At 51.8% G+C, this 13,434-nt stretch overlaps 4 protein-coding genes across 4 annotated transcripts; 3 read left to right on the top strand and 1 right to left on the bottom strand.

Moving 5' to 3' along the window:
* The first annotated feature begins 143 nt into the window (after positions 1-143).
* C7974DRAFT_369158 (major facilitator superfamily transporter sugar) lies at positions 144-2,318 on the top strand. Its single transcript, XM_046139933.1, has 2 exons — positions 144-610; positions 667-2,318. Exons 1-2 carry the CDS (start codon positions 327-329, stop codon positions 1,964-1,966), a joined length of 1,584 nt encoding a protein of 527 aa, XP_045991303.1. The 5' UTR covers positions 144-326; the 3' UTR covers positions 1,967-2,318.
* A 373-nt stretch (positions 2,319-2,691) lies between these two features.
* On the top strand, positions 2,692-5,164 carry C7974DRAFT_405556 (uncharacterized protein). Its single transcript, XM_046143057.1, has 4 exons — positions 2,692-3,262; positions 3,320-3,410; positions 3,461-3,878; positions 3,930-5,164. Exons 1-4 carry the CDS (start codon positions 3,082-3,084, stop codon positions 5,031-5,033), a joined length of 1,794 nt encoding a protein of 597 aa, XP_045991302.1. The 5' UTR covers positions 2,692-3,081; the 3' UTR covers positions 5,034-5,164.
* A 332-nt stretch (positions 5,165-5,496) lies between these two features.
* C7974DRAFT_445098 (ankyrin repeat-containing domain protein) lies at positions 5,497-11,810 on the top strand (the record flags this gene model as incomplete). The annotated part of the gene is made up of 2 exons (XM_046145538.1): positions 5,497-5,769; positions 5,820-11,810. Coding segments are annotated over 2 exons (6,113 nt in total), but the record flags the coding sequence as incomplete, so codon positions are not given.
* Positions 11,811-11,975: 165 nt separating this feature from the next.
* C7974DRAFT_476313 (uncharacterized protein) lies at positions 11,976-13,282 on the bottom strand. The gene is made up of 4 exons (XM_046146679.1): positions 12,923-13,282; positions 12,842-12,873; positions 12,270-12,790; positions 11,976-12,222 (listed from the first exon to the last, which is right to left on the bottom strand). The coding sequence occupies exons 1-4, from the start codon at positions 13,063-13,065 to the stop codon at positions 12,118-12,120; spliced, it is 801 nt and encodes a 266-aa protein (XP_045991300.1). The 5' UTR covers positions 13,066-13,282; the 3' UTR covers positions 11,976-12,117.
* Between the last annotated feature and the right edge of the window lie 152 nt (positions 13,283-13,434).

Genomic DNA, 13,434 nt, shown 5'->3' with positions numbered 1-13,434 from the left:
TTCCACCTCCACGGCACCTTCTTCCTAGCTCACGCGCACGTTGGACCTGCTGGCTTCACCCGCCCCATGGGGTTGAATGACAGATAATTACGTTGAGGATTATTCCCGGAACGTAGACTAGTTGCACCTGATAGTTTCATGATGTGCACTTGGCGGTCTTTAGGTCTTAATCCTTCACTGCGAGATCATTCTGCACATGTTTGTCTAGACTTGGCTCCCGATGCAGTATATATAATCCGTCAAACCCGACGAAGGAGTGGTTGATACTCAGCTTGTCCACCTGCATCTTCCACACACGTTGGCTCTGGACGCCCTCGAAGTTCACCATGACTTATACCACCTTTTGGAAGAAGCTGTCGCCTTTACAGCTGAACATAGCTATCCAGACTTTCTCCCTAATCTCCATCTTTTTTGAAGGTTATGACCAGGGTGTCATGGGCGGCGTCAACAGTTCGCCCCGATATGTGCAGGAGGTAGGCATTGGGACACCCGATGGCAGAATCAGCGACAGCTTGCACGAAGGCGGAATTGTCTCTATCTACTACCTCGGCTGCATATTCGGCTGCTTTGCTGGAGGTTGGCTAGCAGATAGAATTGGTCGTATCAATGGGTAAGCGATCTTGGGTCAATTAATCTTGTTGCGTTAACTGATGGCCGACGTTCTAGTCTTTGGATCGGTTCCGTCTTTGCTCTGGTCGGCGGAGCCCTTCAGGCCGCTACGCAATCATCAGATTTCATCCTCGTCGCTCGTGTCATCACCGGACTGGGGACAGGCGCTCTTACCGGTATAACTCCTGTCCTTGTGTCTGAGACATCCTCGGCGGACCATCGTGGTGGCTACCTTGGCTACGTCTTCATAGCCAACTACTTGGGTATATCTGTAGCCTACTGGCTCTCGTTCGGCCTGTCGTTCATCAACAACGGGTACTCCGACATTCGCTGGAGATTTCTTCTCGCCTTTCAATGCATACCCGCTATCCTGCTGCTTCTGGGTGTGAAGATGCTCCCAGATTCCCCGCGATACTTGGCTTCCGTTGGTCGCTTTGACGAAGCTCGCGAAGTCCTCACCCATGTCCGTGGCGGCTACACCCCTGAGATTGAAAAAGAGTTTCTCGAGATCGTCGCGGTAGCAAAGGACTCCAAGCCCAGCTCTCCCATGCAGTTCGCTAAGATTCTAATGGGCAAGGGCGGCAAGCCTGGCACGCACCTGGGTCGCCGCGCTTGGCTCTGCTTGTTCCTTCAAATAATGGCTTCTTGGTCCGGTATTACCGCTGTCACTGCATACTCTCCAACGTTACTTCGCGCTGCTGGTTACTCGACACTTACCCAGAACGGCTTGGCCGGCGGCCTTAATACCGTTGGCATTGTCGGTACAATCATCTCTGCCCAAATCGTCGACCGCCTGGGTCGCCGTACTTGTTTGATGATGGGATCTTTTGGACTATTTGCTGTCAATCTAATCGCTGCTTCTCTATACGAAGCTTCTCGATCTCAGCCTCAGAATGCGACGAAGTTTGCACCTGCCGCTGTCGCAATGCTGTTTCTCTTCAATCTTGTCTACGCATCGACCTGGGGTACCGTCGCATTCTTGATCCCAACAGAGATTTGGAGCTCCGACATGCGCGCACAGGGTAACGGCTTCGGTATCACGGGTTGGGCTCTCGGTGTTGGTATGACAGTTCTCGTCAACCCAGTCATGTTTTCAAAGCTCGAAAACCGCACATACTTCCTCTTTGCTGGACTGAACTTGCTTTGGATTCCTGTTGTCTATCTTCTCTACCCGGAGACGGCTGGGCGCTCCCTGGAGTCCATTGAAGCCTTGTTTTCGACGAACAGCCCCTTCAACTGGCACATGGAGCGAGCATACCGCAACCAGGGTGACCTGCTTGAAACGAAGGACGAGCCTGACGTCGAAAGTTCGCTTGATGGTGAGAAGAATAGGTCTCTCAAGGTTGAAGCCGTCTAAGTGGCGTCTCTGCGCATGTACATCACCTTGTCCTTGCTAACTGGGGAGCGAGCGCACTGCACATCGCAAGGAATGTGAGAATCAGAGTTCTTATCGGAGGACTTCGGGTCGGATCAACGAATTAAAGACTACACGGATAGTTTCTGAGGCGACTATGATGTTTATTGGCAGCGTGATCTTTTCGCTTGTTCTTGCGTCAATGGCCATGGATTGGCGACAGGATAATTTGGTAAATGTTGACACAATTTCTCTATGGTAATCAAGCCTTCATAAGACTTATACGTTCGGATGCCACAAGCAGAAATAGCAATCTTGACTTCTCAACCCTTGTGTTATAGGTGATAAAGAAAATTGTCAATCTCGCGGCCAGACCTCAGTTCTACTGGGTGGTTTATCTTGTTAGAGCTGAGCCTCATTGTCATCATGACGTAGAATTGATGCCTAGCCCAGAAGAAAAAAGAGCGGCGGAACCTGCGCTACGGTCCCCGCATCCCACATAGTTTGTACCTGACAAAGCGTACATAGCGTCTGGTCGGATCGGGGATCGCTTGGCTCAAATGTAAATAAAACCTGACACGCCATTTGCCTCAAACCTTTTCGAGCTCACTGATGCAAGCATTTAATCTTGTGTTCATCATTACCGCATTCGTCTAAAGTTTCTAGCTACACTTCGCCAAAGGATCAGAAATATCTAACCATGCCTAACATGAAGAAGCCAAATAAACTCCTAAGAGCAAGTAGAGCTTGTAAGTTCTCGAGACCGGTGATGCGCATGTCATATGGGGAGGCGTTGACCCTAGCACAAGGTCATTAATCCCGGCCATTATACCACGCCTATCGCCTATCCTGAACGCAGATTTTCTTTTCCTTTCCTACGCCTGATACTTTGTCCATTATCCAAATCGCAATGCCGTCTTTATCATGGTCGGGACCTTTGCTGACAGGCAAGCGTCTTAGGCGACTTCTGCCACAAACGTAGCATCAAATGTCATCCTCACACCGAGGACCTCGACAGGTGTCAGAACTGTTATGATTTCGACGTGCCTTGTACCTATGAGCGACCACTAAAGCGCGGGCGCGCCACGTCTAAAGGCACTCCGCCAGATCAACCCAGAATGTCTGCGGCCGCTACTACCGGGGTTCGATATCAACGGCAGCCCCTGCTCCAGCACCAGGACCAAGACTCCTATCAGCAATTGAGACCTGGACGACTACGGTCTGTCCGCCGGGTGGCGGACGAAATACTGGTAGCGGCTGAAGAAGTGCAAAGCGCGCACTCCTGGCTGGAAAATACCGGTAAACGATTTTCAGAATCGAGAAAGCAAACAGCGACTCAAAACTCACATGACGAAGGGCTCACAATAGCATGGAGAGCATTTGCGACTGCGAGCGCAGGAACGATTGAGCATCTCGTCGATGTGTATTTGCAAGTCGTGTATCCAATGTAGAACACCTGTCTATTAACCCTTTTACTCTGCTGACATGGAGCTCAAGATTCCCTCTCTTCCATCGACCAACACTACTTCAAAAAGTACGGGATCAAGATTACCTACGCGATCAGGGTTGTTTCGCCTCACTGATGGCGGCTTGCGCTCTGGCATCAGCCCGAGAAAGAGATGGCGCGTTATATTGTTCGATCACAAACGCGTCCTATAACGCTAATATCCCGTCCGAGACTTTCTACAAGGCAGCAAGAGATATGCTACCAGAAAGTCTTGTAGAGGCTGATGGCTTGGACTATATGAGGGCGTGCGCGCTGCTATCGATCACTAGTATTCAATACGGGGATATTGAAGCCATGCAGCTCTATCTGGGCCACTATTTCACACTTGTTAGCGTTCATAGATTGCATGACGAAGCAAATTGGCCAAAGGACACGAATAACGTCGAGGTTGAAGAGAGGCGGCGCCTGGTAAACGTCATCCTCCCCATGAGCTGAGACAACTGCTGACGCTGGTGGTAGTACTGGTCAACATATACCCTGGACATCTACAGCTCTATTGTATGGAACGGCAGCGTGCACGCATGTGGCGCTAATGCGCGCGTCCGATATCCTACAGAGGTCGAGGACGAGTTTATCACGCATGGTGCCACCTTACTCTCACCGCGATCGTCCACCTCCTGGCTCCGTGGCTGGAATTTTACCACCGACTTGTATCTCGCGCTTGAACATGCTTCGAATCGGCTGCGTGCGCGTCAATCCCGCATCGACGATCGTATTGATGTTGCTGCAGTCTTCGGTATCCCTGCTTCATCTTCTGCTGCCGTGCTTGCGACCATCAACGCACGTCACTCCGCTCTACCGGCGGAATTCAAGATGTTCGCACCGCCCACTGGCGACCGTGTTCGCGACATCTTCGGATTCCAAGCTGCAAATATACAAGCAACAATGCTATTACTACGCATGCTTTTATTTTGCACTGACGACGACGGCCACTCGCCCTCAAACGTGCAGCTCAAATGCAACATCGCAGCCGAACTCCTTGCTATCTTCCAGACTATTCCGACTGCCTACCTGTGCGGTATCAGCACGCCCCTTATCTACCACCTTGCAGGGATCGGCATGATACTTGCGTCTGTCATGGAAGGCCTGCTGTCTGAGGCAGGGTATCAGAAGGTGAAAAGCATCTTACTGTCGATTGCAGATCTGCTTGAAAGTTTCGAAAGTGGGTTGTCCCGCGCGGCAGATATCAGTAAAGGTCTCCGCTCGCAGGTGGAGCGGATAGACGAGTACATGCGCGTACAACGCCTGCCTGCGGACAGACCTTATGTGCAACCGCAACCAAATCATACCTCATCGGTCGAAACTGCACGCATGTCACTTCCATTGCAGCAACACTCGACTCCAAGCAGTACAACTGGGATTCAAATAGCTGGAGGTGGTGATAAAGAAGGCCATACGCAAAGTACTGGTGTCAGCGCGGAAGGTCAGTTTATGAACGACGGGTGGCTTGGTGAGTTCCAGCTCCCGCCCGAGCTGCTGGAAGACTGGCCATGGACATTCAATCTGCAGCCAGAGACCTGGTCGTTACTAGGAACTGCAACAGCCGGAAGAGATCATTGGTAAGGACCCTGTGGCTTGGATTAGTAGTTAAATACCTAGATTTCTTAGTATTTTCCTAAATCTACTAAAAGTATAGGTTAGAACAAAAGCCTAAGGTCTAAATAAATAAAAACTTAAAAAAATCATTTTGGCCCTATGTTACTTACTAGCCCACCATTACGGTGGGCTTTTACGAGGTTTCGTGCAAATATTATTTGCAACTTCAACCTGGCGCCACGCACAGACACCGGAGCGATGACGATTCAGCTCTACCAGCTGAATGATGCTCCTTCCTTTGATGCCGTTGAATATTTGGGCACAACACACATGCACACAGAAGCACAAACTCCACATCGGAGCTGAAATCTACTTCCCGATTCCCAGATGGGTATATCGTCGGTGCGACACAGCCAAGCCGACGTTAGGCAACCATAAGCTGCGAATAAAGCCGAGACTGCGCAGCTCTTGCCTGTCGCACACCTCAACATCATGAACGAAGCGTCGTCTTTCTGGGAGGACGCTGTGTTTGTCGAACGTGATGAAGTTCATGAGCACAATGAAGAAAACATAATCGCTCAGGATGACGATACGATCGCCTCAATACGCTCCTGGCTCCAACCGACCGACTTCAACAGCGAAGGGAGCGAGTATCAAAAACACTTGTTGTCCCATCTTTCAGGCACGGGAGCATGGGTGTCAGCGTCGTCGATCTACCAACAATGGCATGAGAGCAGCAAGCATGGGCTACTCTGGGTGCGGGGTACTGAAGTCTTATGAACCCTAAGCAGATTTGGGCCTGACAAAGTGTAGGTATTCCCGGCTCAGGCAAATCAGTCCTTGCGGCAAAAGCGGTCCATAACTTGTTGCAAGAGCGGGCTCCAGTACTATACTTCTTTTTCCGGCAGATCGTGGACGCCAACCACAGACCTCGAGCTGCTTTGCAGGATTGGTTGACACAAGTGCTTCCATACAGTCCGCCTTTGCAACTTCAGCTCAAGACCTATATCGATGACTCTGGTGGCCAATTGTGTAGGCTTGACAGCGTTTCCATGTCCGATCTCTGGCAGCATCTACGCACAGCTCTGGCGCATATGAGCAAAGCCTATTTGGTCGTAGATGCACTTGATGAGATGGATCAGGGACCCGAAGCAGATGCTTTCGTACAATCCTTGTCGGACTTAGCCCGCTGGAGACCATCTCAAGTCAAGGTTCTCATGACCAGTCGCCCCGTGGCAAATGTCAAGCGGTCGCTATCAGGGACTGCTATTCTCAGACTCAAAATGGACGAAGGGAATGTTGATCGGGATATCAGCGCATACGTACGAGCTAGACTCGAGCATTCAGAAATTCCCCTTGAATATTATTCTCCGATCCAAGCCGCGGTACCCGGTAGGGCCAAGGGCCTGTTTCTTTATGCAAAGCTCGCAATGGATGCTTTGCTCAAGGACGGCGTCGATATCAGCCAGGCACTGGGTGAGATACCAGAGAACCTCAGCCAAATGTATACACAACTCCTCAGCCAACACGCAGCAAGATCCGGTGTTTCAGTGGACGAGCAACAGCTTATTTTGAAATGGATGACGCATTCTGTTAGATCGTTGCGACTTATCGAACTGGCCGACGTCCTCAGCCACCAACACACATTGATCGATAGGAACCTCGGAGCAGCAAAAGGCATACTTCGCTTGGCTTGTGGGTCGCTTTTGGAGCTACTACCCGATGAGACACTATGTGTCGTCCATCATTCGTTGACCGAGTTTCTGAGAGGTGAGGTACGGACGGGAATGGAGGAGTACCCTATCCTAGAACCTCTGACCACGCATCACCAGCTGGCTCTGATGTGTCTTTCATACCTCCAGAATGGCTGTCTGCAAGACGGTGAGCCGCAGCCACCCTCACGTCATAATCCGTTTGCCCCGGCTCCTGCCAAACCTCTCTTAGCTCCGTTCGCTAAGTACGCAGCTGTGAACTGGAGTACGCATGTTCTTCAATCTGGTGAGGACGGCGTGGCAGAAATGAACAGCGCACTCGATAAATTCACCACACATACTCATTTCCAGACTTGGGCTCACGTAGCTGGGTTGCGAAAAGACGCCAGAGACGTGACCACGCCCATATCTATGGCAATCGGTTTGGGTCTTTCGGATTATTTAAGACACCTCCTCGAAAGATCTGATGTCCATGTGAATGAAGGCGCGCCAATTGTGTCGGCTGCTGCGAGAGGTTTCACTGACGTTGTGGACCTGCTCGTGAAAAGTGGTGCAAATGTAGACCAGTACGACGCTGGAGGCTATACCGCTCTTCATCGCGCTGCGATGAACAATCATCCGGCGATCATGACTCTACTACTACAGGCAGGCTGTAACATTGATCTGGCAACTACGACACGCAGCATGGATTCTGGTTTCTCACACCGCCAATGCCGAGCATCATGGTTTGCATGCGACCGCGGTCACATCGAAGCGCTTGCAGAGCTACAGAAGTGTATGACAACATTGGATCAAGTCGGGTACGCTTTGAGGGTTTCTGTTGAACGCAAGCGTACATACTTGGTACGACAGCTGCTGGAACATCGCTTGATGAACTCGAACCCACACGAGAATCTCAGAGAATCATCTGAGGCAGATGGTGGTACTCTCGAAGAGAGACGGAATGCTCTCCTGGTACTGGCGTGCGACAACCGCGACTTGGACACCATCGAGCTCCTACTCGCTGCCGGTGCGGATGCAAATGCAAGGGCCTTGCATGCCCTGGCCCGCTCGAAAGCGAGAGTCGATCCAGAAACTGCGACGCAATGCTTCGCGATGATCATAGGAGCGGGTGTGGACCTTAATGCTCCAGACTACGGCAGTAACAGTCCGCTACACTACGCCGCGGACGCTATCGCAGCCAAAATGTTGTTGGAAGCAGGAGCTGACATTGAGTCACACGGTCAAGATGAAGAAACTCCCGTGTTCACATGTGCCAGTGTCGAGGTCTTGAAGGTGTTGGTAGAAGTCGGTGGTGCCAATCTGGAGAAAAGAAACAGGGACGGCAGAACCCCGCTTCTAGCATCCATGTACAGGAGTCTCTCAACCCGGAAAGACGAAAAGGCTATACTGGCACTAATCGACCTTGGAGCGGATGCGAGTGCCGTGGACAATGAAGGTAACGGCGTGTTCCACTACGCAATCAAGGAGTTCAGTTCCGAATTTCCGCAAGGTCTCATCGAACGATTCTGTGCAGCAGGTGCAGACATCAATCGAGTGAACAACCTTGGCGAGGCTCCAATTCATCTTACAAAGATTGAGATACGAAAGGGTTTTGGCGTCGGAGATTTTCCAATCCCCAGAAGGACGCCTCAGTTCGAAACATTGGTCGCCGCAGGCGCACGCCTTGCAACTACCGCGGCAGATGTCAGCAAAGATCCACTGTTCAAATGGATCAGCAATTCGATCTGCGATGCTCACGATTCGCACCTGGCCGATGTGAAGGAAACCTTGATCAAATACGGGGCTACTCTGGATGTCGTTGATGACGAAGGAAGGACTCTTCTTCATGCTGCAGTCACAGACACCAGACACAAGGCGCACATGATTTTCCTGCTCGAGCAAGGACTTGACCCTCAGGCAGTCGATTACAAAGGCAACACTCTCTGGCACGAAGCGGCCTCGCATCTAGCCGGCATTTCATATACGCCACAAGATAAGCCCGCGGAGCCCTTCGAGCAGCTGACGCAGATGGACATCAATCCGATGCAGCCCAACCATCTAGGCCGCATTCCATTACATATTCTCAGTGCTCTTTGGCCATGTGCAATACATGATTTTAAGAGGTCATCGAGAGCCGTCATCGGCGCGGGTCATGCAGAAGTGGAGACGGCGTTCGATATGATGCTATCTTTGTCTCCGGAGGTTGACATAGTAGACAAAGAGGGTGTGACACCTCTCCATCTAGCTTCTACCCTTTCCGAGTTTCTTGTTGGCAGGCTACTATCAAGGGGCGCTGACCCATCTCGCGTTACCAAGGAAGGCTGCAACGTCATTCACCTTGCAGCTCGAGCCGCAAAGCCAAATATTGTGGGGATGCTGCTTGCAGTGTTGCGATCCAAGTCCATTTCGGCCCTCGTATCTGCCGCGAATGCTAGAGATCATCTTGGACGATCGCCTCTGTATTACGCTTGCCTAGCGGGATCATACGAGTCTGCTCAATTCCTGGTAGAGGCAGGAGCCACCGTCGACATTGAAGACTACTCGACCTCCCCATGGAGAGCCATCGCGAGGTTTGAGGTGCAGTCCTTGAACTACAGCAGCCGATCCGGCGACAAAAAGGTGGGTTCTGTGTTGATCGCTCACGATGGCGAGTCCGCGGATAAGCGCATCATGTACTTTGGCAAGGAAAGGCTTGATGAACTCGTGGCTCTTCTTCTTGCTAACTCCATGGGTTCAATGTCAATCATAGACCAGTCCATTCTTGATGCAGCATCGTTCGACGCAGACTACACAGTCGAGCGTCTGCTTGAAGCCAGAAACGCAGCGCACCTTGGCGAGTACAACGCAGTGGATGGGCAGGTCACTGCAAGTATCGCGAGAATACGGGTAAAGCGCGAGGATCTTGGGAAGCCATGCAAGAATTGCTCGAAGGCGCACTACAAATCACCCCTTCAAGCCGCCATGATTCTGAACGATCATCGATCGCTACCGGACGCCTTGGTAGCTGAAGAAGATAAAAGCTATCAGCAATCAACTCTTCGAAATCTGGTATCCAGCGGAAATGCATCGGCTATACGCCATGTTGTGAAGCTTCATGGGCCACAAGTTCTCGATGATCGATCTTGGGGTCAGCAGGATAACGTGCAACGGCGTCATTCATACCAGAGACCAGAAGACGTCGAGCCTTTGCTCCTCAAGGCCTGCAGAGGTGCAGTACCGCATCTCGACACGATACGAGTTCTTGTTGAACAAGCTCAGCATAATATAAATATTCAGCAACAAGCCACGAAGAAAAAAGAAGCCTACTACTCGGGTTTGACAGATTCTGGAGGCTACGTCGAGGGCGAATGTGCTCTGCACGCCCTCGTACGTGGTGAGCATTGGTGGCATGTCAACCAAGGCTTGCGCTACTTCTTGGAGCGCGGTGCAGATACAGAGCTTCGAGATGTCCACGGCATGACACCCTTGAATGCTGCCCTCAATCGTTGTGGTTGGCTCATCTTCGACAGAACTGCAGTCAAGCTTCTCGTCCAGCACGGCGCGGACGTCAACACCGTGGATCGAATGGGTCACTCGTGTCTCGCCAAAGCCTGCTCTGATCCGGAAATGGCCAGGCTGCTACTAGACCGCGGCGCAGTCGTTACTCAGAGAGTACTTATCCAAGCCATTGAGCTGATGGACCCAGACTTACTCACACTACTTCTCTCGCGTGGCGGGGATCCAAATATCCGCGGAGAATCCGAACGGGCACACTCGATCTCATCAAATGGGCGTTATCCTTTGCACCATGCAATCGTGGAGATGAACAACCGGCATCATAGCAACAAAGCAGACCAAGAAAAGTTTAGGAGCATGATAACCGTACTGCTCGACCACGGTGCAAATCCGAGTGCAGCATACGACTCCACAACCATCCTGCACGAGCTTCTGCGTGGGAACGAAGCCCTCGATCAATTGTTCACATTATCCAAGAGTAAATTCAATATCAACGTCCGAAACGCGGCAGGAGAAACGCCTCTGCATCTGGCATGCCAAGGAAGAAGTCTACGTCGACGTTCAAGTGACAGCGACAAGCCGAGCACACTCAGATTGCTCATCTCCCACGGCGCAGACATCCGCTCCCAGGATAATGAGGGAAATACCATATGGCACATCTTCAGCAAAACAGGCTCCTACGGTTACTCAAACGTGGACCTCCAGTCTCTGTTCGAAAGCGCGCCCAATCTTATCAATACTCCGAACAAGGCAGGCGTAACACCACTGCACGCAGCCATAAGCCACATTTCACGGTCGCCAATACTGAACTTCCTCCTCGATAATGGAGGCAACCTGCATGCCCTAGACAGGAAGGGAAACTCGCTGCTGCACTGCCTTCTCCGCAACGACTGGACGGTACATAATTCCCGCAAGGTCAAAGGTATATCACTTCCATTCTTCACCCGCCTTCTGGCCGCAGGCTTGGATGTGAACCACAGAAACGAAGAGGGCGAGACGCCCGTGTTTAATTTCTTCCGGCACAGCAAGGTTGGGCCTTGTAACTGTGGCAGGCAGGACCTCTTCGCGACGCGGAAAGCGAAAGTGCAAGCGAAAGCCAAAGAGCAGCCGGGGGTGGAAGAGCAGCCAAAGGCTAGAGGTCACGAGAATGCAGAGACCCCCGCCTCACCTCGCTACACTTTGCTCGATCAGTATGTGTACGACATCTTCACCCGCGCAGGTGTAGACTGGCACGCTGAAAGCGCAAGAAAGCAGAACGTACTGCATATCATCGCGGGCCTCGCGAAGCCGGAAAATGATAAACGGCTTCGGGATTTGGGGCAGGGTGGTCTTGCTGCGAAGTTCAAGGCCTTGATGGATATGGGGGTGAATGCAGGGTTGGAGGATGTGGAAGGCAGAACACCTGTAGATGTTGCGGCTGAGCTAGGCTACAAGGACATACTGGAACTGTTTCAGGAGGGGTAAGAGAATGTTGGTAGCTCGGGGTTAGGCCTGAGTGAAGGCTTAGCGGGGTGGAAGAAGTAAGAGTAAGTAGTTCAAGTACAAAAGTATCAAATGAGTAGATAAAGTAGCTCGTCGATCGCTACGAGATGCTCTTGCTTCTTTCCAATGAGTAACGATAAGAGGAGAGATACCTTTTACGATCATCGCCCATCCAATGTTTCCGTTATGTGTACAGCTCTGGCCTCTCTGATAGATCACCTTACTTTGTCAGGCTCAAGTCATTGATCAAGGCGATCAACTTGGGTCTCATGCACACAGCAACTAGCGGAGCGGAAGTAGCTTGATGTCAGGAGAAGATCCTGTTGCAACGTTCAATCCATTACCCGTGACTACATATCGTCGATCAATATCTATTATACATGAAAGGTATTATCCAAGCCTACGTCTTCGACTAACATTCTATTATCGACTCTCCAGGATTACATGCCGAAGAGAGCACCAACAAAGATGGCACCGACGACACCAGCAGCATCCACGGCACGGAGACCAGCAGCAGCGTTGGTAGAGACCTCAGCCGGAGGAGTCTATGCTGAGTCAGTTGGTGCTTCGGAGGAATGTATCTTGTACTTACAGCAGTCGAGCTTGCGGTGGCGTTGGTGCTAGGCGAAGCCACACCTGACACATGAGAGCTCAGCGTTCCATTCGCAGCGTGAGTTGGGTAGAGGGGGGCAGAGATCGGAGCAGAAGTGACTGGTGTGTGAGATGCCGGTGCAGAAGAAGTCAAAGCAGAAGAGGTCGCAGCGGTAACTAGAGGAGTGGACGACGCAGAAGGGGGAGCAGCAGAAGAGACAGGAGCCTCACTTGTCGCTGATTCGACGGGCGTAGCTGAGGCCGCACTGCTTGGTGGTGGAGCAGCAGAAGAGGGCGCAGCTGCCGAAGAAGGTGCGGCAGAAGGGGCAGCGGACGACTGCGCGGCAGCAGAAGACGGAGACGAAGATGCAGCGCCCGCCGAGGGCTCAGTGGAGAACCCGCATCCAGCACCAGCAGTGCTCAGAGTGCCGCCATAGTAACGCCAGATGTTGAAGTTGCTTGGGCCGGCGCAGGCGAGGCAGTTGTTGTAGTTCTCGACAAAGTCGGCGTTGTTGCAAGGGTCTGCATTATCGTTAGAAAGAGCAGTCATACCTCAATTGCATCGATACATACCTGATCCGCGGGAGAGGGTGATAGCAGTGCCACTGATGCGGATATTAGATCAAGTTTGGGAATGTTCAGCTGCATACATACCAGTCCTCGTGGCATGCGTAGGCAGGAGTGCCAGGCTCCTGACGCTTCAAGAGAGAGGTGAAGTAGGCATCCTCACGTGCGACCAGGCTGGTAGCGCTGGCGGCAGCAACAAAGCTAGCAACGAGGAATTGAGTAGCGACCATAGTGAACGACGGTAGTTGAGCGAGTGTTCGGATTGTAAAGCGAGATGCTGGAAACTTGATCTGAGGATAGGATATCAATTCAGGTACGGACGCCGCGGGTTTTGTAGCTCTTTCACAGGCCGCAATCGCTCCCAACTCGTGCCGAATACGACCTGCTGCTTCCCGCGCCAGGAAGCCAATTTTGCCAGGCTTTACAGGCTCACATGCACGACAAGCAACCAAGGCGTTGAAAGTGGACGAACGCCAATCGGCCGAACGTCGGAGATCCTCATTCATCGAATTTTATCAGCTCATCTGATTAGATGGATGAGCGACTAGGCCTGAAGCGGCAGGGTTGCATCCGCTTATTGGCTGGGCGTGTTCGCTACG

The sequence above is a fragment of the Boeremia exigua genome, assembly GCF_020726555.1.
Source record: "Boeremia exigua strain MPI-SDFR-AT-0100 chromosome Unknown C7974scaffold_15, whole genome shotgun sequence".
Taxonomy (NCBI): Eukaryota; Fungi; Ascomycota; class Dothideomycetes; order Pleosporales; family Didymellaceae; genus Boeremia; species Boeremia exigua.
The sequence above is the reverse complement of the archived record's forward strand: the minus strand, read 5'-3'. Positions and strand labels throughout refer to the sequence as shown.

What these genes read in the sequence shown, in the direction of transcription:
- C7974DRAFT_405556 (XM_046143057.1), top strand. Translation starts at nt 3,082, where the DNA reads ATGTCTGCGGCCGCTACTACCGGGGTTCGATATCAACGGCAGCCCCTG. An exon ending in CTCCTGGCTGGAAAATACCG is followed by an intron (nt 3,263 to 3,319) that starts GTAAACGATTTT and finishes CACATGACGAAG; the next exon opens with GGCTCACAATAGCATGGAGA. An exon ending in TTGCAAGTCGTGTATCCAAT is followed by an intron (nt 3,411 to 3,460) that starts GTAGAACACCTG and finishes ATGGAGCTCAAG; the next exon opens with ATTCCCTCTCTTCCATCGAC.
- C7974DRAFT_476313 (XM_046146679.1), bottom strand. Translation starts at nt 13,065, where the DNA reads ATGGTCGCTACTCAATTCCTCGTTGCTAGCTTTGTTGCTGCCGCCAGC. An exon ending in CACCCTCTCCCGCGGATCAG is followed by an intron (nt 12,791 to 12,841) that starts GTATGTATCGAT and finishes ACGATAATGCAG; the next exon opens with ACCCTTGCAACAACGCCGAC. An exon ending in CCACCGCAAGCTCGACTGCT is followed by an intron (nt 12,223 to 12,269) that starts GTAAGTACAAGA and finishes GACTCAGCATAG; the next exon opens with ACTCCTCCGGCTGAGGTCTC.
- C7974DRAFT_369158 (XM_046139933.1), top strand. Translation starts at nt 327, where the DNA reads ATGACTTATACCACCTTTTGGAAGAAGCTGTCGCCTTTACAGCTGAAC. An exon ending in AGAATTGGTCGTATCAATGG is followed by an intron (nt 611 to 666) that starts GTAAGCGATCTT and finishes CCGACGTTCTAG; the next exon opens with TCTTTGGATCGGTTCCGTCT.